Raw genomic sequence first — 27,869 nt, forward strand, 5'->3', positions numbered from 1 at the left:
GGGCTGTAGGTCCGTCAACATTCAAGGAGAAGAAGAATACGGAAAATTTGTGAATTTTCAAACTAGTTTTTCTTGGCTCAAACAACCGTTTTTTTAATTCTTTTTTTTATTTTGTTGAGAATGAGTGCGCCTATCCAGTAGATGAATAATTATTTTAATAGCTTTTGTTTCTTCAGAGCTATAGACGAGAAAAAAAGCCACTTTGTCACGTCATGTATATATACACTGCAGCAGCTGTGTACCGCTTGGATACTTGGCTGGGCTTTGGGGCCTTAATTTACTTGATTCCTTCATGCATTCCAAGTACAATGAGGTAGGTAGGTTGGTCAAGATGAACAGTAGACTTTTGCAACTCTTTCCATGACTTGCAATGCCCCAAGGTTGACAAAATGTTGTGTTTATAAAAGCAAATATTTGAAGACTTTTTTGAAATTAAATTGATTATTAGCACTAAAATTACAATTTGTTCCAAAATTAAGATCACCCATTCTTTTGCAGGTAAAACCATTATTCATATTATCTAAAAGCCAAATATGCATACTGCAATTCAAGGCAAGCACAATGCAAGCATTCGATGTTGGGTTCAACCAAGGCCGCACTAGATATACAGGCCGTGCTGCTCCCCCACTATTTCAGGCGCTACGTCACAACTGAAGGCTTTCGCTACCCCGCTAGGTGGCGTGGTCCCACGTTTAAGATATCATTGTAAATATCGAAAAATAAAGAAGTGGTAGGTTTATTTCTTTGCATTGATTTAACAGGTGAATGGCTACACAAACTTATTTTACAAGTATTGGAATTGATGTCTAAAGTACATAGATTATAGAGTTTTTACAGTAGTATTATATCAGATGAAAACCGCATTAATAGGTCAATGTTTACAAGTTTGTGCAGGGTAAAATTACCATCCGGATTTGTACATCCTTTTGATTGAGCTCAGAATATTTTCTTACAGTTTGTTCTGTACACCTATTTAAATGTATACGTAAAAACTAGTTAAATCGAGCGACCGATTAAAAACAGCCTTTCCACTTACTAGATCTTAATAATCATGTTTAAATATGTACTGCAAGAATTTCTGATTTGTGAATCCTTCAAAATATGGTACAGCATAACGTAGTCAAACTAGCACTAGCGTTTAATAAAACAGTATAGTTCCTTACTTCACTGGAGAGACAACATGTAAATTTATGTGCTAGATTGTTCAATAAAAAGGTTTAGCCGCTCTAAAGAAATATCAATTTAGGCATTAGAATAAATATACTTTTGATGGTGACTAATAGTTTCTTAGAAATTGTAGGCGGGACCGCCTACAGTTGTGACGTCACACAAGTAGCAGCACAGCCTGTACGGTATATCCAGTGCGGCCTTGTTTCAACTAATACTAGTGGTCGTCCTGTGGTCGAAACTCGACCAAAAATAATTAATGTACAGACTTCTCTATTTCCTCCCCACACTGTAAATAAAACATGTGATTGGGATTTCTTCCATTTGTTTTGATTTTCTGTTTACATTTTGTTGTTATTTCGTCACCATCATGGCAACCCAGTTGGTCCATGTTAATTTTTTGAAGTTTTCAAATTCGTTTTTTGTGCTTATTTTTTAGCCTATTTCAATTTATAAAGGGATTCTGCACATCTACAGACAAATATCTTTCTAACAGTATGCGTAGATTTCCCCTGCGATGCACACGAGCTGAGAAAAAAGGTTTTAAAGAAACATGCTTGCCTATTAGTCCAGGATAAAGATGACAGGAAGGCATGTACCCTTAAACCAAATTCTGTGCAGTCAAAGTTAATATTTAATGTAAAATATTTTCAACTATAAAATGAACTTGCAAGCAGCTATACAAATTCTATAAATGAACCCCTTTAGACATTAAGTGGTAGTATATTCCTTCCCAGATTACACATTGGAACTGGTTAAACCGTTTATTGATGTGGCCAAGAGATGAGGACAGGCTGGAAGTGAAAGGTGTCGGGATGTCCTCGATGAGGGATGTGGTGGTTGAAGTCACTCTTGCTCCACTGGAAGGGAGGGAGGTGAGCCCCAGTGGTGGGACCACTGACAGCCAACATGCCTAGAGCCTTCGACAGCTGGTAACTGGTCACCTTGGCATCAATAGCGCCATGAGAGCGATGGCTGAGGGCCGGGAACGGGTATGACCCATTGATTGGGTTTAGGTCATTCCTAAAATAAAATACAAAGTGAATTAAAAGTACAAAATGATTGTTAAATAGGCATGCTTAGGTGTATAGTGCCTTTATCAGATTTCTTCAAAAGCTTTTAAGACATAAACTAGTTATTCTTTTGCCTAACAAAAGACTAGATATTGTAAAGATTGATTTGCTTTCAATGATATGACAGACCTCAGGCCTTTAATTGTAAGCTCATTTTGACACCCTAGGCCAAACTCAAGACATGCACCCCATCTCCTACAAAAGGGGGTAATTAGGTTGGTGTTTACGCAAATTAATTACCATGTAGGAGAAAAAATACCCTCGCCACAGCAAACCTGCAGACTAAGCGAATTTCCATTTGCCTGATTGGATTTATACCAAAATGTCTTCTTAAAAATATCACATTTATTCCCTAAATAGAATTAGTTTTAACAACTGGTACTTTGCTGCAACAGGGAGGGTAAAAAGGTGTTTTTTTTTTGTACAATTTTAATAGTCTAGTAAGAAATAAACGTATCTTCCAAATTTGATCAAAATATGTCCATAAACCACAAGCTGTAAACTAAATAAATATGTTAAACTAGCTGGCCCGACAGACGTCGTCGTCCTGTCCTAATGTGGTTTTATGTCAATGCTCGTTCATTTTCAAGATGAGCTCCTTCGCATGGCTCAATCACGTCCTGGTTGAAGTTCGTTCGTTACGCTCACTCACCTTTAGGTGAGAGCTCGTTCGCTGCGCTCACTTGCCTTCAAGTTAGCTCGTTCGCTACGCTAACTCGCCTCTAGGTTGAAGTTCGTTCGCTACACTCACTCACCTTTTGGTTGGAAATTAGCTGTTGTTATAAATATAAAAAAATAATAGTGCTGCACCCTGTTGGCAAACCTATTAACTTTTTAATGCTATTGAACATCTCAGAATCAAATTGTTAAGTTGAACCAGCTGTTAAGATTCTTTAATTCCATTTAAATATGACTTCTCATAAGGTTAATATGGGAAACTCCAGAGCCACTGGGGCGGAGCCCTTTTTGACGGATCTGCACCAAACTTCACACAAACCATCCTTGAATTATGCTTAATAATGCCTGAAAGTTTCATTACAATCTGTCGATCGGTTTCGGAGTCCATAAATGACAAACAAACAAACATACATACATTATGGATTTTATATATATAGATAAATACTAGCTGTAACCCGCGGGCTTTGCCCCGTTTAACTTCTTAATTTTCAAGATGATCTCATTCACATGGCTCAATCACGTCCTGGTGGAAGTTCGTTCGCTACGCTCACTCACCTTTAGGTTGTAACTCGTTCGCTACGCTAACTCGCCTCCAGGTTGAAGTTCGTTCGCTATGCTCACTCACCTTTTGGTTGCAAATTAGCTGTTGTCATAAATGTAAAAGAAATAATAGTGTTGCACCCTGTTGGTAATCCTTGTAACTTTAATGCTATTGAACATCATAGAACAGAACCAACTTGTTTAATTGAAACGGCTGTTAAGATTCATTAATTTCATTTCTCATAAGGTTAACATGGGAAACTCCAGAGCCACTGGGGCGGAGCCGATTGGACGGATCACGAAATTGATGGTGTATAAACCTATTCCATGAATTCTACACGTATGTACCAAGTTTCGTGGCAATCGGTTCAGCGGTGTCTGAGTTTATCACTGCAATAATAATTATATACAAACATCCTCTTTTATACTTATAGATGTTGTAAACTACAACAGTTTACTTATTCTTCATGAGAATAACAAGGGAATTTTAGATTTACTATATTTTGGAATTTTCTCCGTAAACATGTGGCGCATGGTAGGCCTAACGCTTCAATATACCAAATTATTTGTTTTTAAGCTCTACAAAATGGTTTGGAAAGAATTTGCCAAATTTATGTTTTTAGGGTCAAAAATTGGAAAAACAATTTATACCCCATAAATTGAAAATTAAAATTTAAACCCCCATTCCCATAGTCTGATCATGCTGGTTCGCAAACTTGTTCGAATAAATGTAGGTTTACACGTTTATACCAAATTTCATCAAAATCTTATCGTTTTAGCTCGAGTTATCGTGCTAACGGACACATTGTATGGTCGCCATTTCATAAAAAAGTATTTAAAGTACATATATAGGAATTTGAACGGATGGTGTTTTTGGCCTCTAGGGACCTCAAAACGAAAAAGTAAATTGGTCCCGGGTCCAGGTCTTATCACGAGTACTACGGTAATAGCTTATTCCCTATATGGGAAATTCGCTAAAATGGGATCTTTTTCATGAGGCCTTAGTATGATTAGTTTAAAGAGAAAAATGTGTCATCCTGCAATCCATGGGGGATTTGCTCGTTTAAGATTTGACAAGAGATATAGGGTAATCAATAAAAGCAGCAGGGGAAAATGATAGGCTGGCCAAAACTTCCAAGAGTTTTGCAGATCACTCGTTCTAAAGTTTGCCCATTTGCGCTTAAGTCTGGCTCTGTTTACAAGCCACGCTAATCTTTCTTAATTATTGTGACTCAACAAAATTGAAAATAAAATGGGATATGCAGTAGACTTCATTTATTCTCTCTAGTGATAAGTCAAATCTAAACCTCAAATCCACCAAATCTCAGGAATAAAATCAAATTTTAGATTCGTCATCTTGATTGTGAGAGATGATTCTCATACAAGGCGGTGTGAAGAAAAACACAGAACCCATACAGCCCTAACATTTAAATACCCCCGCTGCAGCAAACCTGCAGACTAAGCGAGTTTCCATTTTCCTGATTGGATTTACACTAAAATTTCTTATTAAAAATGTCATATTTATTTCCTACTTAAATAACACTAGTTTAACAAGTACTTAGGTTTGCAGAGAGGGTAAAAAAGTGTTTTTAGTCAAATGTTAAATAGTTTAGTTTGAAATAGATGCATTTTCCAAATTTGTTTAAAATATGTTCATAAACACAAACTACAATAAGTTTTCTTATTCTCCATAAGAATAACATGAAAATTTTAAATTTACAATTTTTTGGAATTTTCTCCGTAACTATTAGGCACATGACAACGCTTCAATATACTAAGTTGTTTGTTTTTTTAGCCCTACAAAATGGTTTCAAAATAAATTGCAAAATTTTATGTTTTTAGGGTCAAAATTGGGAAAAACCAATTTTTACCCCATAAAACCCCCCATTGACGGATGAAATAAAGAAAGATATGGACAGGATGGAAGTCATTGAAGATACAGCAAGAGACAGGGCAACGTGGAGGCAGTGTGTTGGTGAGGCCAAGTACTACTTGAGGTACCTATATGGCCATGGGAGTAAGAGTAAGTAGAGTAAAACCCCCCCAAACCCCCGTTCCCATGGTCCGATCATGCTGGTTCGCAAACTCGTTAGAATAAATGAAGGTTTACACGTTTGTACCAAATTTCATCGAAATTGAATCATTTTTGCTCGAGTTATGTATATATGAATTTGAACGGATGGTGTTTTTTGCCTCTAGGGATCTCAAAACTAAAAAGTAAATCGGTCCCGGGTCCAGGTCTTACCATGAGTAATAGCTTATTCCCTATATGGGAAATTCGCTAAAAGTAATAAAACAGCTCGGCTACAATTAACACGTTCAATGCGGCACCGAATTTGGCGATATTACTTGTATGGCTAAAGTATGAAAACTCAAATTAACTTCCCAAATGTTGTTTTGGATGATGATCTAATGTTATTTCGTCAAAATTTTCAATTTTTGACTAGATATATGACTTAATTATTTGTGACGGAAATACTCAACATGTGCCGCACCTGTCTGGCTGCCATGTAAAACCGACACACGTGACACCAAAAGTAATCCTTAGTTTGTGTTGTAAACGGTTGTTGACCTTAAGTTATCTCCTAAGTTAGTTCATCTTCAGTGAGAAAGTCATCAATCTGAGAAGAATTTGTCATAATCATTCACTACGGTATTGCACAACACTTACGTCAAATAACACACTGAAACACAAAAACATAAGTTACACACAAATTTTTAAGTTGTACATTTCAAAATCAGCTACATCGTTTTAAAATAATACTTATAGTCAACTCGATTTGCGAGATAACGCGAAGGAACGGAGTTCTGGTACCTCTCTTTTGGAAAGATAAAAATTCTGGCATAAATTGGTTTATAAATATGTATTAATCACATTAAATAGGTTACAGTTCCGCTAGACCTCACTTTTTACAAATGGAGGACTGCCAATAGTCAAAGATAAATAATACTTTAACATCTTAAAAATAAATCATATGACTAAGAGTGCAATAACCTGGCTGAAATAGTGTTTTCTGAGCTGTATGGAGGTGTGCAGTTGCAGCGAGATAATGGATCATGCTCGTAATCATTGGACCTCATCAGCAACATCATAGTATGAAGGTTGGTCACCTTCCCTTGGTCTCTTCTGAATATCTGGGCACGCGGAGACTTCTCATGAGTGAAACTGTTAACACAAATACACACATTGCCATGTTATAGTAGAGTTTCAGAACCATCTGGTGGTTTCTAATTGGCTATCTCTTAATCACGTCTGAACATTAGATGGATATTCTTACAGTCTTTGATTACCCTCCCTAGGTTGTCGAAGCCTATTTAAATTTTTTAGAAACTGTGTAGTGTTTAATCTTCTTTAAAGATCCTATGTTGTTCTAACTGATATTCTAAAATCTATGAATGAGGTGGTGATCACTATTGAGGAATTGATTTAAAACTGATCTTTAATCCTGAATACTATAGATAAATTTCATATATTACATTTTTTATCACAATTTAAAAGAAAACTGTGGGTCATTCTCTTTGTAAGGCCACTAAAAACACCATAGCACAAGTATCTACAAAACTTACTGATGCTGTGAAATCTTTTTTTTTTGTGTAGAAGTAAGTCTACTTACAAGTCACCATATTGCTTCACCAACTGCTGGTTGCCCATCAGCTCGAAGACGTCCGTGTAGTAAGGCACGTTGTAGCTGGCCCAGTAACCTTGGGATTTCAACACGTCCGTCTTGTCCTCTCTCCTGATATAACCTGGCATCTGCTCAGCTATCCACAGCAGATCTGGCTTAACAGATCTAGACCAAAAGTTTCCTAGATTAATCATACAAACCTCCTACCCCGCTCACACTGGCAGATTTGTTTGCAGACTGTATGTATAAATGACTCTAGAAGTCTGAGATCAGTCTTTAGACTATTTTTAGAAGCTTGTTTCTTGTTTCCGATAAAAGTGTACTACTTGTTTTGCGTTCACACCATAATAATTATGCTACTGCATAGTTATATGCAGTAATACTAATACTAGTACTAATAGTACTAATATATAATACTAATACTGCATAATTATTATACCAGTAGCTCACACAGTTGGTGCTTCTAGTGATGCTAAGAGAAGATGTACTTTTGGCTAGTGCATGCTATGTATTTCTTAATTGTCTACTCTACCAAGGAAGGGGAGGTGGCGGAAACGAAGATGCTAAAGGAAAATACATACTCTACAGCAGAAACAGGAACCTACTTTCAGACCTTATATTTGAAGACATGTTTTTGGAACTTCGCTCAATTAACCTACGTACAATTCATGAACAATTAATTCAGCAGTGTGACTTAGATATTAACCCCATCCGGACTGATCTGCTCAAAATGCTAGGGATGCATCTGCGGTGCTGGTTTTTATCCAGTCTTCAGCCTCAAAACAAATCCACTTCAGTATGAAATTTATCATAAGATTGCTTTCAAAAAGTATGCAAACATCCTGCATACAATTGAGAATTATTTAGAAAATGGTATTTGCATACAAAGTTTCTGGAAACAAATCTACTGGTGTGGAGGAGAATAAATGTAAAAAATTAAAACATGGCTGGTGTATCTTAAACTCAAAACTAATATCATGGAAAACAACCAGTGGCGGTTCTAAGATATTGTCAAGGAGGGGGCTACCGTGGGGTTTGGGGGGTGGGGAAACCGTTTAGAATTTTCAAAGCCGTTTTGAACACCCAAAACTGTGCCCAATTTTCCATAAACTTTTATTTCACCTGTTATTTGTCATGATCAAGTAGACATTTTAAAAACTAAACTATGACGATTGCATTCATGAATTTCAAAACACACTGTAGACTACGGCCATATCCTCCTAAAAGCAGTTTGGTGACTTTCTAAAGCCATTTTTAACGTCTAGAACTGTGTGCAAAGCCTCCCATTCCCCCATTTATTTGTCATGAACAAGTAGACATTTTTAAAACTAACCATGGCGATTGCATTCATAAATCTGAAATCATATTGTAGGCTACAGCCATATCCTCCTAAAAATGTTTACTGACTTCCCAAAGCCATTATTAATGTCTATATCTGTGTCTAACTGTCCAAAAACCTCCCATTTCACCTGTTATTTGTAATGAGCAAGTAGACATTTTAAAAATTAAACTATGACGAACTTGCATTCATGAATTTCAAAAAATAGGCCTACTGTAGACTATGAAGCCATTATTGAAGCAATTTCAATAAGCCTGTTTAGAATGTCATATTAGTTATAAAACATATGACATTATTTACTAAGTGTAATTGTTCAGTTTGTATTGGAGTGTGTTCTGTTCTGTCTATTAAAAGTTAAATTTAATTTCCAAACAAGTCTTAAAGTTTCCTACTAATAACAGGTTATGGGCTACTAAATTGAGGATAAGGTTGACTTGGAATGGCAATGGGAACTCCAATTTTGGTATTGAAACCTTTTGATGGACACAATTTTGGTAATTGGCTGTTCAGATTAGAGTTGGTATTGGAACAGTATAAAGTCCTAGATGTCTTGACTCAAGAAATCCCTGAAGAAGAAGGACCAAGGTCTGCCTTCATGGAAAAAGATGTCAAAGCAAGAGGTCTGATAGTACAGCATATCACGGATGATATCATGTCGACCATCAAGGGCCAGAGGACAGCAAAAGGGATGATGAATCTCCTCAAGAGGACGTATGGAACAACTGGCATTGGAGAGCAAGTAAGAATAAAAAAGGAACTGAGTAACCTGAAGTATCGTGGTGAGTTACCTCTTTTGTCATTTTTTACAAAATTTGAGATGTTGGTGAATGACCTGAAATCTGCAGGTGGTAGTATGGGATAGCAAAGAGATCATTACCACTCTTTTGTCGTCCATGCCTGCACAGTACCAATCGGTCACTCGTACTGTTGATATTCTCTTTCATCAGAATCCTGAATCCATAACAACATTAGAGTTTTTGAAAAATCAACTGCTGCCTGAAGAAACTCGTATTAAGGGCGAGTGTAAAACTGAAACTCTTGATTCTTCTGCCTTTGCTGGTCACAGAAAATCAAACTTCTCTAACACAAAGTCAAATTTCCGGAATAAAGACAGTAAAAGTCGTTACTTTAAAGATCAAAATCAAACATTTAAATTTTGTTGTTATGAATGTAATGAGAAGGGTCATCGTAAAGCAGACTGTCCTAAACTGAAACATAAAGTAAAGTCTCATGTAGCAAACGATGACACTTGTTTTTTATCTGAAGGTAAGGAAGCTCTCATTGGCACTAATGATATTGTAGATTTTGTGGTAGATTCTGGTTCTACACATCATCTGGTTGATTCTATCACTGGAGCATTTCTTGAAAATGTAAAAGATGTTGATTTTAATATTCAAGTGGCCAAGCATGGTCAACAGCTAAAGGCTATTAGATGTAGTGATTTAAGGTTACTACTACCAAGCGGAAAAAGTGTCACAATCGAAAATGTCATTGAATGTCCGAACCTTACAAGAAATTTATTATCTGTGCGTAGAATTGAGCAAAAGGGACATTCTGTAATATTTTCAGAAAATAAGGTTTCCATTGAAAAACCTCTTGGGAATGTACTTCTGAAAGGTCAGATACGGTATATGGTAACTTATACATGGTTAAACTAGGTTTACCCTTCAACTCTGAAGCTAATGTTGTTTAAGGTAGTGACAATCAACTTTTATTACATAGACGGATGGGGCATTCATCAACATTTCCATGTAAACAACCTTGTGATACTTGTTTAAAGGGTAAGCAAACAAGAAACAGTTTTTCTTCTTTACCAATTGAAAGGAAACCAAAGAGAATTCTTGAGGTCGTTTCTAGTGACGTTTGTGGTCCGTTTGAAACTAAGACATATGATGATATGAAGTACTTTGTCTCTTTTCTAGACCATTATTCACATTTTACTTATGTTTATTTAATGAGAACCAAGAATGAAGTATTAGAACATTTTAAATCATTTGAAGCCTCTGTTTCTGCACGTTTTGGAAGTAAAATTGACCGCCTTCGGTGTGATAACGGTGGGGAATATGCATCTAAAGAATTTCAAAAATTTTGTCGTGAAAAGGGTATAACCTTAGAGTATACTGTACCACGGAATCCCCAACAGAATGGATGCAGTGAACGGCTTAATAGGACTATTTGTGAGTGTTTGCGTTGCATTTTAATTGACTCGAAAATGCCACAACACTTCTGGGGTGATGCTTTGCGATCAGCTGTGTATTTAATAAATCGCAGACCTACTGCGGGTGAGGTTCATAAGGTCCAAATTTCACAAAGTCCAATGGTTAAAATATTAATAAACAGAGCGTTTCACAAGGTCCAAATTTCACAAGGTCCAACGTTTAAAATATTAATAACAGAACGTTTCACAAGGTCCAAATTTCACAAAGTCCAACGTTAAAATATCAAATGAACAGAGTGTTTCACAAGGTCCAAATTTCATAAGGTCCAAAACTATGACATTCAAATAATCACCGTTTCACAATGTCCAAATTTCACAAAGTCCAATGTTAAAATATCAAATAAACAGAGCGTTTCACAAGGTCCAAATTTCACAAGGTCCAACGGTACAGTCTCGGCCAGAAGTTGCTGCAGAGGTTGACGTGGTTCGGTGTTTAGGTAAAGAGTGTAAAATAGTGGTATTTATCCCCTCCGCAGCAAACCTGCAGACTCATCGAATTTCCATTTCCCTTATTTTGATTTACACCAGAATATCTCCTTAAAATGATCACATTTATTCCCGATTTAAATAGCATTAGTTTAACAGGTACCGTACTTAGGTTTGCTGCAACAGGGAGTAATCACTAGTTGAGTGCCGACGGACGGTGCCTGCTATCTGACCGTGGCAACCACTGTAGAGACTTCTGGCCCAGACTGTACCGTTGGACCTTGTGAAACGCTCTGTTTATTTGATATTTTAACGTTGGACTTTGTGAAATTTGGACATTATGAAACGTCGATTATTTGAATGTTATAGTTTTGGACTTTATGAAATTTGGACCTTGTGAAATGCTCTGTTTATTTGATTTTTTAACATTGGACTTTGTGAAATTTGGACATTGTGAAACGGTGATTATTTGAATGTTATAGTTTTGGACTTTATGAAATTTGGACCTTGTGAAACGCTCTGTTTATTTAATGTTTTAACCGTTGGACTTTGTGAAATTTGGACTTTATGAAACGCTCCCCCTACTGCAACTCTAGACAAAAATGTTACACCTGCTGAAATATGGTATGGATATAAACCTGATCTGGCAAAAATCAAACTCTTTGGTTGTGTAGCGTATTGTCATGTCGATAAGGAACTTCGGAAGAAACTGGATGACCGCAGTTCAAAAATGATCATGGTTGGTTATGCAAACAATGGTTATCGTTTATGGGACCCTGTGAAAGAAAAAGTCATCATAGCTAAACATGTCAAGTTCTTTGAAAATGAGCTGTACTATGATGTGAAAGACAAACAAGACATTCTACAGTTTGAATGTTCAATCTACATACCTGATGTATACTCAAATGACAGTGATAGAGAAGTTGAAGGTAATGTTAATCAACTGCATGAAAATCCTGAAATTGAACAAGGTGGAATCTTTCAAGAACCAGATGTCAATGACTATCACCTCAATGAAACACAGGATAATTTGAGAAAGTCGACAAGGCAAAAGAAACTACCTACATGGCTGGATGACTATGAGGTAAATTATGTAGCTGCTTATTCTGTGGATGAACTTTTGAACGATGGACCAAAGAACTATGAGGAGGCAATTCAAGATGAAGGATGGCGTAGTGCAGTGAATGAAGAATTAAACTGTCTACACAGAAACGAAACTTGGGATTTGGTTGAAACTCCTCAAGACGCTAAAATAATTGACTCTCAGTAGATTTTTCGGGAAAAATCTGTTAACGGCAACCTAGTTAAGAAAGCACGGCTTGTTGCTCACGGATTTCTTCAGGGGGAGATGTCATGTGAAGAAATATTCGCTCCGGTAGCACGCATGATAACGATAAGAACTTTACTTTCATTTTTGGTTGTGCATAGTTTGTTTTTTTGTCAACTAGATGTAAAGTGTGCATTTCTTAATGGAAATCTAACCAACCCTGTGTATATGAAACCGCCTAAAGGGGTAAATACTGAGGATGGTATCGTTTGCAAGCTTAAAAGATCACTATATGGATTGAAAGAACCGCCAAAATGTTGGTATACTCGTCTTCATGAGTTTTTGATCAGTATTGACTTTAAGAGATCGTCTTCTGATCCATGTTTCTATTATACTCAAGATGTTTTTATCGTTATATATGTTGACGATATGATTATTCTGGCCAAAGAAAAGAATATTTTGTTGGAAGTTAAAGCCAAATTAATATCTTCATTTGAAATGAGAGATCTTACTGATGATAAACATCTGGAGTTCCTTGGTATTTCTATAGAAAAGTGTGAAGAAGGACTTAAACTAAAACAAATTAGGTTAATTGAAAAAATTATACAAAAGTTCAGAATGGAAGAAGCTAAGCCAGTTTCGGAGTGTGTGTTCATAACAAGATTATTATCAGAAATACTACTTAAGGTTCAAATAACTGCGGTTGTTATTTGGCAAGATAACCAATCTTGCATAAAAATGGCTAAGACACTTGAAACTAAGAGATCCAAACATATTGATGTGCGATTCCATTATATAAAGGAGCTAATAGAAAATGGTGTAGTGGAACTTAAGTATGTACAAGTTGCAGATATTTTTACCAAAGGGTTGCCTATATTTAAATTCAACAAATTCAGGAAGGATATGGGACTTAAATGAAACTTGACATTTTTAATATTTGTGCCTGAAGATTATGAAATTGCGGGGGAGTATTGAAGCAATTTCAATAAGCCGGTTTAGAATGTCATATTAATTATAAAACATATGACATTATTTACTAAATGTAATTGTTCAGTTTGTATTGTTGTGTGTTCTGTTCTGTCTATTAAAAGTTAAATTTAATTTCCAAACAAGTCTTAAAGTTTCCTACTAATAACAGCCATATCTCCTAAAAGCTGTTTTGTGACTTTATAAAGCCATTTTTAACGTCTAGAACTGTGTCCAATTATCTAAAAACCTCCCATTTCACCTGTTATATGTCATGCAAGCAAGTAGACACCTTTTTTAACCTTACGTTTTTCTCCATTTCATAGATCTATCACAATATTTATAGTATCAAATTCAGTAATAGCATTGACTATATAAACTAAAACAATAGTGTTTATATAGTCAGTGAGGCTATTGGTGCTACTGCTGATGGCTGATGCCTGTGTAAGTTTTATATTATGTGCTCGTTGGTGTAAGTCAGTAGCTAGCAGACAATAATTTGACAAGGTAGGAACATGAAATCAGCTGTTGCCCCGTCCTCGCTGTCGCACTCGCTCGTGTCACCTGACAACTGTAAAAATTGGATGATATGTACAACTTTCCATAGTGTAATATTGTTTATTTGTCGTGCTATTGCCCCACAAAGTTGATCTATGTGGAACTTAATACTATACTCCTGCCATTGCTTATTTAGTTTAATAAAAACTATATTGATGTCTGTTTTATAACATTATTGCGTGTTTTAAGGACGAAATGTATTTTTAAATTTATTTTTCCAGGGTCCAAGGGGGGGCTGTAGCCCCTGTAGCCCCCCCCCCCCTCTGGGAACCGCCACTGAAAACAACACCAGTAGAGTCTACATTTGACGAAATTTATTACTGAGTTACTAAAGTTTAAAACAAAAAAATTACTACAATTTCAAAATTACTCTGTCTATTGAACGAAAAACTATGTTAATCAAAACTTCTTCAAACCAACCCAGGTGTGAACTTCTTCATGTCTACAATCATCCATTGGTTGTTGTAAGTTCCACTGTTGTACTGGGAGTACATCTTGGACCAGCTTTGACCTCCGTCTGTGAGTCTGTTGGCTACAGCTACTCGTACCACTTCTAGAACCTGAATACAGTACCAATCAAACTGTCAGAACCAGTTTCTAAACTGTGCCAAAGTTATGTGGCTTAGCCATGGCAGTTTTGATCTAAGACACACTTTGAATAAATTATATTCATAGTATTTTACATAAATATTTATTGCAATGTTTCTAAAAGCTTTAGAAAAGTATTTCATGAAAACCTACCTGTCCAATAGGTTTTAAAAGAGACCACAGTGAAGCGTTGTTATTGTCATTGGTGGTTTCTTGAATCACAAGTCCCGCGCTTGTGATATAAAAATCATCGCCTGACACCAAAATACCAGGATAACCAGAGAAGCTGACAGAAGTAGCGACAACTTGCTTGTAGTGCAGTGTGTACCGCTTGATTATGCGCCTCATGTTCTCATAACTAAAACATTAACACAGATTGTAATTACTTGAGCTTGCTTCTGCTACTCAAATGGATTGACTGGTGTAGCCTACGAATTCCCAACCACCATTGCCCATCAAGCAAATCGTTTGGTAGCATAGAATCTTGACTGAAAAGCGGTTTCCTTGTAAAAACTATGTTTTTACACAGCGGCTAACAAAAGATTGTTACACGAATCACATGTTGACGATGTTGTTAGCGTACTTTTCTAGCTATTATTGTAGGTCTCATCTAGGTAAGACCTAGACCCGGGACCAATTTACTTTTTCAAATTATATATAGTTTTGCATGTGTGTGTGTGTGTCCGTGAACATGATAACTCTAGTAATTTTAGTCAATTTTTTTTTTATATTTAGCGTGAATGTGTAGGGTAGCATTAACTTGAATGAGTTCACGAACCTGAAAGATCATGTAATAGAAACAGAGTGTTATAGAGTTTTGAATTTTTCAAAATTTGGTTCCATCATATTTTTACCCTTAAAACATAGAAAATATCCAATTTTCATTACAGCCAACCAAAGTTTTCGTGTAGAGCTAAAAAAAAGTGTACTGAAGCATTATTGTACGATTGAAGGTTACAGAGCAATAAAAAAAAAAAACTGTGTGTTTAAAATTACCATTGTTATCCTTAAAGGAGAAAAACAAAACTGTTGTTGTTTGCTTGATAATGGATATATTTTGTACAAATTTTGAAAATTTGTTTATTTCATCCTGTAGGTACTATTATCATTTGATCAAAAAACATGTTTTACCTTCCCCATAGCAGCAAACAAGTACTCATTAAATCTAATGATATTTTAATGGGGAATAAATCCTAAACTTTTAAGGGAAATCTTTAATACTTAATAGGTAGGCTACTTTAATACTTTTCGATGAAATGGCGACCATACAAAGTAGGTATTTTAAGCCAAGTAAAGAATTCTTTAAGTAAAGAAGACAATGACTTAAATAAATGGTATCAGCAATCTGACACATACACATACTTCCTCCCATTAGATTATCAACAACCTTTATCATGGGCAAGAAGGGGGAGTAACTATGATATTTTATGGGGAAAACGAGAAAAGTTGAAATTACTTTTGAAATGTACCTAATTTTTACAGCAATGGGGATTGTACCATCTTGTTTAGAATCATAAGGACCATAAAATACTAGATTTTAATGAAATTAGCCTAGCCTTAAGCTTTTTTTCAGAAATCTAATGTTTTGTTATTTTATGGGGTTTTGTATTGGGAAAATCAAGTTGCAATAACTTTTGATCCGTAATTTTTACAGCGATGGGGGTTCAGAGTCAAAAGGAGTATAACGTAGTAAATTGTAGGTAATCAAAATTATTTGGGCCAATTTTGAGAAAATTATATTTTCTATTTCTATTTTTTTTAAACGACTTCAAATTTGTAGCTGAAGAAAGTGTAAGAAACTCACGTTCTGCTTCAGTAACTTTGCGTATGCCTCATCATAGAACGGCAGTTTATGACAGAGCGTTTGTTGTTTCTGCTTGTCGCCTTTGGAATGATCTCCCTCTAGCCATAAAAACCCTTGATAGCCGTCCCCGGTTTGTGACAGCACTAAAAAATCTGTTTTCTGAACGTATGGCCATGGTTGGTATGTCCTAGGTGTGCGCTTGGTTGATCACTGACAGGTGTGCGTGTGTGTGTGCTAGTTCTTGCGAGTGTGTGTTGTGTGTGTGCGTGTACAAGTGTAGGTGTGTGTGTGTGTGTGGGTGTTTATGTAAGGTGGTATGTTTTAAAAGTGTATTGTTTCTTTTTACATTAAATATTGTAAATAGATTATAGTATTTTATTTGTATTGTACATTGTTTTGTTTATTTGTATGTTTAGATTTGTATAAACAGGTTAAGTGTAAGAGAGGGCCATGTGGCCCTAACTTTGCCTGACTAAATAAATCATTTTCATTTCATTTTTCATTTCATTTACAGTATGAATGAAAAAATTTAATTGATCCTTACCCTGTCCAAGTGTTATGAGCCACAAAAATATCCGACATATCTGGCAGTAACTTAACAAGTGCTGAACAATGACCATTTCCTTGAAGAACTTTGTTTGTCTCATTTGTAAATGCAGACATCAAATCTCCAAAATCCCAGTTGAAATTCATCCACCTAAATCAAAATACAAATTAGCACTTTTTTCAACAGGTTGGCAGCATCTTTAAGATTTTTTCTTGTCCATATAGGACCAAGACTGGTGTAAACAATTCAGGTCCAATAAAAAAATATTCATTATTATTATTATTAGGTATACTTTATTTTTACTGTACTTCATTATCTTTAGCAAATTTCCCATATAGGGAATAAGCTATTTCCGTAGTACTCATCGTCAGACCTAGACTCGGGATCAATTTATTTTTTTGTTTTGTGGTCCCTAGAGGCAAAAAACACCATCTGTTCAAATTCATATTTGTATTATAAGTATATTAAACACATTTGTGCTTTATTTACTACTATAATTAAAATATAAGCAGCCCTATTACGTGAACATTACATTAAAATAAAATATGTATATGTCCGTTGGCACGATAACTCGGGCAAAAATGATCCGATTTTAATGAAATTTGGTACAAGCGTGTAAACCTACATTTATTCGAACAAGTTCGCGAACCAGCATGATCGGACTATGGGAACGGGGGTTTATGGCGGGTTTTATGGGGTAACAATTGGTTTTTCCCATTTTTTGCCCTAAAACATAAAATTTTACAATTTACTTCCAAACTATTTTGTAGAGCTAAAATAAAACAAATAATTTAGTATATTGAAACGTTATTATGTGCCTAATGGTTACAGAGAAAATTCCAAAAAAATTTTAATTTAAAATTGTCATGTTATTCTTATTTATGGAGAATAAGTAAACTGTTGTAATTTGCTTGTTTATAAACATATTTTGATCAATTTTGGAAAATGTACCTATTTAACTCATACAAAACTATTAACATTTCACACACAAAAAACACTTTTTTATCCTCCCTGTTGCATCAGACCTAAGTACTTGTTAAACCAATGCTATTTAAATAGGGAATAGATGTGATATTTTAGAGTAAATCCAATCAGTCAAATGGAAATTTGTTTAGTCTGCAGGTTTGCTGCGGCGGGAGTATTTTTTAAAAATGTTTATTATCATTTATCTACAATGAAAACAGGAACATATTTAAGGTAGGTAATGGAACTGAATACTACCCCTGCCATCGCTTATTAAGTTTAATAAAACTACATTGGTGGTGTCTGTTTTATGACATTGCGTGTTTTTAGGACGAAATGTACGTTTAAATTTAATCATGTTTTATTTAATGAAATTGGTAACACCCAAACACAGCTGATTAACAAGAAAGCAGTTATGATTCAATACAATAACAAATCAGAAATCATGAGTTTTGGAGAAACAAGCGGTTTTGTAAAACAGTGTCCCTAACAGTTTCATTCATGGGTGGCAGACCGGTACCGGTATTGATATTTATCTTCTGCAAATAAATGAAATATATGATCATATCCATAGAATAGTTGTATTCTTTAACTTATATCAACTATTAAAAAAGGTTAAAATTTATTTAGCTTTACAATGATCGAGTAGCAAAGACTTAAAGAGTTGCTGGACTGAGGAGGTTGGTGCGACATAAAACCAACCTCGTCGTGCTATTAATCACTATACTACAAACAAACTACAAACTTAATTGTAAATTGCTCGATCACGTATGTTAAAAATCATCTCTTCAACTAAAACTTTGTCGTTTATAAAGTTTTCTTCTGGTCCAAAAATAACACATATACATACTAACTTTTTCATGTCACAATGTAGAAATTGTTGACTCTTTTTAACTATAGAAATTCTATTTCAAGTCAAAAGTAAAATTTATTTATACCATTACATTCTGCATTTAATGCAGATTATGAATATATAAACATTATTTAACTTAATCTGTGTTATTGAAGGCTAGGAGCGAGTTAACAACTTCGCACACTATTCTATGAATTGACTAAAATCCGCTGGTTCCCACGTGATGGGGGAAGGCTGCCACAACGGTGTGCTTTCTTGAAAAATGCCGCGCGTGTACTGGAGGGTTAATAATTGCTTTATTGAAACATTTTACTGAACAACACTTGTTGGCAATTTGATGAGCTTTAACTTTGTTACAGGTGGTCACTTCGCTACGGAGCATACTGTCCGCGAGAGTAAAGAAGTCCCCTGAGCTCCGGCCTATTCGTAGTTTGAAGACGTTACGCTTGAACGTTTCGCACGACAATTACTGTAGAGCCGTTTTCACGATGCTCTGCTAGTTTAATTTAATATCTGTATGATTTTCATAAATCCATGTCATAATATTTTTTTGCATAGTCATACAATTGAAGGAAACCCATTTTCTAGTGTTACTAAGGCAAATTAATAACCTTTCTACTTTATGATTTTTGTTTAGTTAAATGTAACAATACCAATAAAATACAATACAATAAAATCCTTTTTAAATCCGAGTTTGAAAGCATTAATCCCAAATAATTAGTTGATCCATGAATCAGAGTACTACAATTCATAGCAACGCGTTATCATTACAACACAATTATGGTGAATTCATATTACCGGTACATTATTATTATAATAAGTACACGAGTACAGCAGTTTCAATAGCATTCATCGCAATAAACAACTTATTATTAAAGTTATTAATCCTATTACCATAAACCTAAGCAAAAAATCAAGAAAACAAGCAAAATCCCTTCGTTTGACCCAATGTCTACGACAAATCACGCGGTTTGACGCGTTCATATCAGGTAACACGCCATTGACGTCTTTGCCAAATTTACTGGAATGTTAAATTACTGTCTATCCAAGTTTCGTCCAGATAGAAAAGTTTCCTTTTTTGTTCCCTTAGCTTTCTTATCTCTCGAAAATACTTAAACCTCCAATTAATGATGTTAGGCCTTTCAATCAAACATTTTTTTATGGACCAAATTTCTTCCACTTGAACCCCATATCTTTTAAGAGACGCCGAAGTGCCCATTCGCTCCATTTAAAATTAATTCTTTCTCTCAAAACAGGTAATTGTTTTTTTTTTACATGTAGGAAATTTTTTTGTTCTTGTAAAAATCGTGTATTACATCTACAATTACACGCCTATCAAAGCTATCTATTTGTACTTTATGGTGGTCAGCCTTCTTGCGTTTTTTCCCGGGTGTACAGAGTTTTTCATCCGGAGTTTGTTTGCCGGCTTTTCTAATTCGTTTAATAGTTTTTTTCTGGCACTTTACAATAGTTTGCGGCACGTTCTGTTGCCTTTTCTATCGGCACTAACAAATTTTTGTCTTTACATTCGTTGTCACAACACTCGATCACCCGTCTAATTAAATCCCTTTCTCCACTATGTATAGTAGCACCAAGTTTTCTTAAATCCATAGCTACAAGGACTGTCCAAAACAAAACAGAAGTCACTACGCGAACACACGAGACTGTAATGAATCAAATGACGTGACCACATGATGATAATCCACTTACCAAAACAAAGATATGAGTAATTATGTTTACAACAGTTGTTTACAGACAGACATCGAGGCGAGGCGCCCAGATGCTTAGCGCCTGCAAATAGTGCGCGATACCCTCCAAACATAGCTGCGTACTATCGCTCTGGCTCAAGGGACTTCTTTACTCTCGCGGACAGTAGTTCTGAGATTTCAGCGAAAAACCAAAAACATTGTCCTTTTAATGTACTCTCTCCCCCTTGGCTTAAAAGGCTACTTGCTTGCGGGGACTTTTGTTATTTTTATCTCCTAACTAGTCCAAACAAAGTCAAAAAGTCAAAAATTGTGTTTGAAACATTTCTCTTTACACCTACTTTTTGTTGCCTGGGCTCTGTTGCAAACAAAGAAATGTATTTTTTCCTTTATCCGTTTCAAAAGAGAGCTTTTCTTTTTCCTAATACTTTGCCATTTTACTTAAATTTGGAGAGGGGTTCCCAGGAGGGGGGCATGGTGCAATCTGCGCCATCAAGGTTTTTTTTTGGGGGAGCATGATTTTTTGGGCGGGATTTTGGTTTTATAAGGGATTTTATACCTACCAGCAAAAATTTACAGGGAAATTACAAACATAAAATACTAGAATCATATGCAACAGTAAAAAGCACTGTTTATCTATTTAACCATTAAATCAGGATTATCAACGTTATATATTTAAGTTTGCCGTTTAGACTAACACCGGAATATTCCCGTCAATCAGTACATTTTTTGCCCTGGTTAAGGACGGTTGGTAGACTTAATTTGTAGTGTGAATAAAAACCACTATTGCTTAAACTAAGCTGATTTTAAGCATATTCTTAGTTCTAGGTGAATAATAATAGTGAGAATATACTACCCCTATCAAATTCTAAGATCACACCAAATAACTAGAATATTGTAACCTTTGTAGGTGAATAAACGCTATTACTAACCAGGGTTAGTATGTTAAAGATGTTTAAGCCAGGGGCAGGGGGCTAGCATGCTTGTGACGGAGGCCAAAGTAAGGTTATACAGTCATCATGGCCATTTTTATGCATGTACAGAACAGAAAAACGTATTGTGATAGACGGGGGTTTGGATGTAGTAAGTGCAAGCAACTTATGCACTCTACTAACTAGGGAAAACATGGATTTTTAACAAGTGAATTTTTAGAGCTGCTGTAGCAGTACTAAACGATGAAGTACCGCAAGTGATAGGTCTTTGGTTTCTTCTGTTTCATATTTGTTTATAGTTTCTTTCGTGTACATTTTTCTTTAATCTATCGTTTTTGGATCCACCCCCACTTATTTTACTTTAAAACTAATTTCTACGTAGATGTTCAGATGTGCAAACTGGTTTAAGATTTTTTATTTAAGCTATTAAACTCCAGCAAAAATAAATTTGCAAATTATTTTTTGTCTTACTGCAGCAACACAAGCCATTTTTAATGCATGTGTTGCGGGTCTAAAGTGGCTCTTTTACTCCCTATGGAGTAAAAAGCCGTTTTAGTCCCTAGGGAGTTAAAAATGCTATCGTTTTGAGAGGTTATCTTTACATGAAAAATACTGTTGTTTTGTAACTTAGTTTGCTTAAATAATGATGCAATATGACAAAAATATATTTAATCAGACTGGCAAAAGGTGTCAACGATTAGAGTCATCTTACACCCTAGAGATGAAAAATGCTATTTTTCATTTCAAGTAAAAAATGCCCAGCCGCATCCAGTGAACCAAACGGAGCTATTTTTTCCATTATCAAAAGATTGATAGGGACCCATCAGGCAGGGTATATTTTAACCAAAATCACACAATAATCCATCCAAAAATGAGCAAGCAATTTTAGAAAAGAATAAGTGTGAAATTTCTTTTGTTTTAAAATATAGGAATCAGTTTACCTATTGTGTTTTCTTTTTAATTTCAATAGAATATGTTGCCCTTTAGAGACGGGATGAATAAAAAAAAGGAAAATGTTAATGCAAAAATGTTCAAAGGTCCGACCGGAGGAACAAAGAATTGTATTTAAAAATGTTGATCAACAGGGAAAGGTTTGTGAATTTTAGGCTACATACATTCATTACCTGAGAAATTGTAACTTTTTAATAATCACCAATAAAATTCACTACAAATTGCCGTTTGTTCTCTCTTCAAAGTAGTTGTCTCACAAAAATCGCGTTTGCAGGTGATAACTACGACGTTTCTGTGATCCATGAGAAATAATCACAAAGTTGCCGTGACCGAGGGAGATAACCACGACGTGATCGCCGGATACGACCAAGAAGTTGCCGTATTTGCAGGATATGACCACGACAATGTTTGACGTGCACAGATTTTTTGGGTGCTATCTAGAAAAGAGAAATTTGCTAATATTCTGTTGAACTTAGGAAAATGACATACACTGTAATCCAGTAGCTACAACAATAATTCTGCATCCGTGCAATTTCACTGTTCGTGAAATAGATCATTGGTTGGAGTCAAGTGTGTAGTCTACAAAACCTTGCAGGTGTGCAATTTTACTGACACATGTTGCCTACAAAACTACGCTAGGTGTGCGATTTTACTGACATATACTGACTAGTGTTATAAATGAAAGGTTGGAGTGCAGATGTCATGCTTTGGGGGGGGGGCATGCGCCATTGCCCTTGGGGGGATTTGGATATCAATATTTTGGACATGTCCTGGAGTATTATTAGTCAATACTTACATGATGTTGTTGAGGTCTAGTTTCTTATCAGCTCTAGCCACACTGTTGTATCCCAGCATCAGCCCAGCCATTTGTTGATAGAACAAATTTATCTGGAAATGATTTGATTGATGATTTGATGATTATGATGATGGTGAATAGCCTACCTACTTTATGCAATAGCATGACTAATATAGGTCAGACATGGACGATATCCTTAGACGTAAAGTATATACCTCTTGCGACTAATATGTATCCATTGTACCCAGATCCTCTAACAGCCTTCAGTGTGGTTATTTTACATTTTTAGTAATCTCATTTTAAATGAAAAGGTATTTATTGTGCTGAAATAATCCTTAAAACAATTCATTACTCTACTGCCACAGTACCCTATAATCTTTTGCTTAAGCTGCATCTTTACGTTGTTTGTGAATTGTAGGCTATATACATTCATTACCTGAGAAATGTAACTTTACAAAAGAAAGCTTGCTTGATGTACGTTTTACGTGTGGTCTGCTAACGTTGTATTGACGTTGCAGTTTTGATAGCTGCACGTAGCGTTGAGCTGGCTCAGCTAAAGCTGAACAGAGTTATGCGTACCATAACGTTATAGTTGTATAAGTACAACTTCATAAGAAAATTTTTAGTTGACTTTTTAAAATATCTATTGACTGATGAGGGATGTGGCGTGGATTTATGACTCACTGCATTTGGACTTTCAAAGTACCCAAAAACTTAACCATTTTGATAAAAAAGGGAGTCTGCTTCATATTACTTTCATACACACTTTAAGTTGAGAGAGCGAGCTGGTCTAGTGTAGGGATGAGCTTCGATAGGAAAACATGGATCTTCACCATCGATGTACCGATAACATCGTCATGAAAACATCGATGTTTTTAAGGCAAACACATTGATAATCGATGGTTTTTTTAATTTTCATTTTTTGTCTGATGCTTCTCTCTGCCTCAGCTAATTAACCTAGCTATTAGATAGACGTTCTAGATTGGTAGTTTATTTCACATTTGTAAGACGAATTACCGGTCTTAATTGATTATGCTGAAGCAGGAGTGCTACTGCAGAAATTTATTACTTAAATTAAATTATTTCTGGCGGCATTAAGAACAAGCACATTCTCTTGTTCTGGAGTCTAGTCCAGAATGCGATTTTGGATTAGATACTTCTTCAGCCTTTCAATAGCATGAATACACAAATCTACTTTCTAAGACCAAAATTCAAATTTTCCTTAAGAAATAAATACATTTAGCTACGGAAAAACTTTGATATTTCGATAATTAGCCAAAATTATTGATGTAACAAAATCATCGGTATCCTACCATCAATGCAAGAAACATTGAACTTTGATAGAAAAAATAGATGTTTCGAAAAAATCCACTATCGATGCTCATCACTAGTCTAGTTGGTAAAGCACAGGCTTCGGTCTCCGAGGTCTCAGGTTCAAATCCTGCCAATCACCAACGAATTTTATCTATGAGATAACGCTGCAACCCTAATGAAGTATGTGTAAAACTTTTACACCAGGCTAGAGCTAAGCACACACCTTAGGAGGTGTTGTTTGTTTTTTTTTTTAATGTCAATTTGGTGGTTAGGGAATCCAAGCAGAACAGCTCACAATGGTAATCGAACTGACTTGCTGACGTAAGATGTTGATTCCGATGTTCAAATGTGATGCCACACCATTTGGCGTGGAGGTTGGGTACTTTACTAGGGGTTAGTTATAGGAACTACGATGGATTGTAGTTTAAAATAATATTAAAATAAATACTACACAAAAAAAGTAAAAAAAGGATTGTTTGTAATATATATTATGTACAAAGTAGTAGGCCCTATAGTTCTGATACATTACACAACTGATGGTTTCATAGGGACTTAAGCATTTAAACAGTTTAAAAAAGCCCAACCAAAACATTTTAAGCGTTTTTATCTCACCTGTCTCCAGTAGATGTCAGATGCTGCGTGTTGTTTGATCATCTCCTTAATCCAATGTGTGTTCGTGTCCAGGTAGCCTTGAATCTTTTGACATACTTTTGTTCCATTGCACATGGATTGAATGGTATTGTAGAAGTGGTCGTATACAGCAGCTTGTGTTTCCACACCCTCTAAATATCCTGCAAGGAAAGCTTGTTCTGCATCGTCAATTTCAGGATTAGTTTCAATGTCAAAAGTGTCCCAACTGAAAAAATCACAAGCGTTAATAAGCTTTAATTTCAAATAACAAAACTACAGTTTTTCATATAAGCAGTAATGAAAATTTCCCCATCATAGCTAACCTCTAGACTGACCAAAGCTGTAATTAATCTATTGATATCTGTGGTTGACGCTGTTGAGGAGGTGAAGCAAGCCGTGATGAGAGCTGAGGATTTTAACCACTACTCTCGAAGGGTTGTGCTGCTCGTAACACTCGATGCGCGAAACGCAATTAATTCCGCGAGGTGGTGCGATATGCTGGATGCTCTGGAGAACACCTTCCACGTTCCGGCATACCTCATGCGTATCATAGAGGATTATCTCCGGATCCGCATCCTCGTGTATGACACTACAGAAGGCCCACGGACGATGAGTGTCACTTCCGGTGCTGCCCAAGGTTCCATACTTGGCCCAGACCTCTAGAATGTCGCGTATGACAGCCTCCTGAGGTCTGAAATGCCTGAGGAAACTGTTTTGGTTGGGTACGCAGACGACGTTGCAGTTTTGATAGCTGCACTTAGCGTTGAGCTGGCTCAGCTAAAGCTGAACAGAGTTATGCGTACCATAAATGCATGGATGGCAGACCACGGTCTCTCGCTTGCTTTGAGCAAAACTGAGATCGTGATATTAACAAAAAAGCGGATTGACACCATCGTTGAGGGTAGGGGCCGTCGAGGTCCATTTAGGTTAGGGGTAAAATATCTACCTCGGGATTGTGTCATTGTTTTTCTTTAAAAAAAACCCTTCAAAATGAGGGGTCACTCAATAGGAGTTGTTATTGGAAAAATAAGTCACCCCCACCCCCTACCCTGTTAAAGGGGTTGAAAAAATATTGTTGATGTAAAATATTGCGGAACCTATGTTAACAATCAATTCCACAAACAGAATATTTCTATTTATTTTGGTTTTAAAAATACAGATTTATTTCCATTATTTGTGAAATTGGTGCTTTTTCACATACAGTAAATCAAATTTTGGATTGCCTGCCATTTTGGCTAGGGGTGAGATATCTACCTCGGGTTTGCTTCATTGTGTTTCTTTTGACAAATCCTTCAAAAAGAGGGGTCACTTAATAGGGGTTGCTATTTGAAAAAAATAAGTCACCCCCTACCCACTACCCTGTAAGAAGGTTAAAAAAATATTTTTGATGTAAAAAATTGTGGAACCTTTGTTGACAGTTATTGCAACAAACAGAATATTTCTATCTATTTCGGTTTTAAAATACAGATTTGTTTCAATACTTAATTTACACACTGTATAAGACTATAACTACTCAAGAACAGTGGCAACAAAAAATAAGTTAATTGATTTGAGGAATCACTTACCCAGTTTTCAGATATGTTCTGTTGTACACACTTCTTGCCACCCATGGTTTTGGAGGACCATCTTTACTGTACACTACTCTTTCAGAGACTCCATTGCCTTTAGATGGATGGGTTATCATATACTGCTTACCATTTAGATTCAAACCATTTAGGTTTATAACAAAAGTGGATAAAATAATAAAACCTTGAAGTACCAGTATCATGTTGGTTGACATATCAAACTCTCAAGAGCAATGGAACTGGTGTGTCCTCTTAACCTTTGTATGATAATAGGAAAAAACCTATAAGATAGCTTTTGAAAACATTCTACTGAAAGTCCAAATATATGAATGAGATATCAAAGTTAAAGATTTCAGACTCTCTGTTCTTTCAAAAGAAAAACATATTTTTAAATAAGTTTATCATTATTAAAACAGTTTTTTTTTTTACAAAAAAGAATTGTATATGGTTAAGTGTTTAGTACATAGCATAAATATGGATCTAAGCTACTCTACCAAAATATTACCATTACATCACACCACAAATTATTCTGATGAAATAAGACAAACTAGTAAATAGCCTGCACTGCAATGATACATGTCAATTCAAATTTCAAACACCACAGATTTGGATCAACACACTGATTTAAACTAACTCATCCATGCTGGGTAAGTCAATCACAACAGAACATGAATTATTATGGCTGATGTTTAGTTGCTTTGAGTCACTCAGTAATCAATGACCTTGAGGTATAATGGAAGAGGAGTGGTTTCTAGCTCAGCTGACTTCTGATACTCTCAGGTTTATAAACAGTTAGCCTTCTCTTAGAGATAAGGTTGAGGGTAATGAGGAAGGTTTAGCTAGGATGACTTTACATTTTTTATATTCTACATTAACACTATTTCCAATTAAGGTAATATTCAAAGAAACTCAAACAAAATAAACAATTAATTCTAAAAACAATTAACTCATGGAGTTATTTTAAAAATAGTCGTCCAAAGATTTTCAAAATTATTAGTTTTTAAGTATGTCAAAAACAAAAAATACATAATATGATTTCTTGCTACTCTTAATACTGCTTCTTTGTTTAAAAAATTCTAAAATTATTTAAACATATTTTTGTGTTACTACAACTGTATACGTTAATACAAAGTTTACATACTACAATGTATATATTATAATAGTGGTAAATTACAGCTCACAATTAGAAAAGTGTTAAAGGATTAAGAAGCTATCTAATAAGTGGAATACTTTATCAATAAGAATCTTATGAATATTGGCCACGGTAATATTTGATTTAGTGATTCATATCAATCATAGAAACCAGACTTGAGTTACTGCAATAAAATGTAAGCTATAATAAGATCAACTTCTGAACCCCTT

General features: G+C 35.5%; 1 protein-coding gene across 1 annotated transcript; it reads right to left on the minus strand.

The window, feature by feature from the left end:
• Window positions 1-1,778: 1,778 nt before the first annotated feature.
• On the minus strand, window positions 1,779-27,203 carry LOC128982906 (putative phospholipase B-like 2). The gene is made up of 9 exons (XM_054401967.1): window positions 26,508-27,203; window positions 24,925-25,168; window positions 22,999-23,090; window positions 16,795-16,947; window positions 14,600-14,804; window positions 14,279-14,418; window positions 7,073-7,249; window positions 6,454-6,624; window positions 1,779-2,190 (listed from the first exon to the last, which is right to left on the minus strand). The coding sequence occupies exons 1-9, from the start codon at window positions 26,720-26,722 to the stop codon at window positions 1,932-1,934; spliced, it is 1,656 nt and encodes a 551-aa protein (XP_054257942.1). The 5' UTR covers window positions 26,723-27,203; the 3' UTR covers window positions 1,779-1,931.
• Between the last annotated feature and the right edge of the window lie 666 nt (window positions 27,204-27,869).

The sequence above is a fragment of the Macrosteles quadrilineatus genome, unplaced genomic scaffold, assembly GCF_028750875.1.
Source record: "Macrosteles quadrilineatus isolate MER2022 unplaced genomic scaffold, UCM_ALF_1.0 Scaffold_1__1_contigs__length_201487025, whole genome shotgun sequence".
Lineage (NCBI taxonomy): Eukaryota > Metazoa > Arthropoda > Insecta > Hemiptera > Cicadellidae > Macrosteles > Macrosteles quadrilineatus.

Excerpts from the sequence above, each read along its gene's own strand:
- LOC128982906 (XM_054401967.1), bottom strand. The coding sequence starts at position 26,722 with ATGTCAACCAACATGATACTGGTACTTCAAGGTTTTATTATTTTATCC. Across the intron at positions 14,805-16,794 it reads GCTCATAACACTTGGACAGG|TTATGAGAACATGAGGCGCA; the intron begins GTAAGGATCAAT and ends TTAATGTTTTAG. Across the intron at positions 14,419-14,599 it reads TTTTAAAACCTATTGGACAG|GTTCTAGAAGTGGTACGAGT; the intron begins GTAGGTTTTCAT and ends TACTGTATTCAG.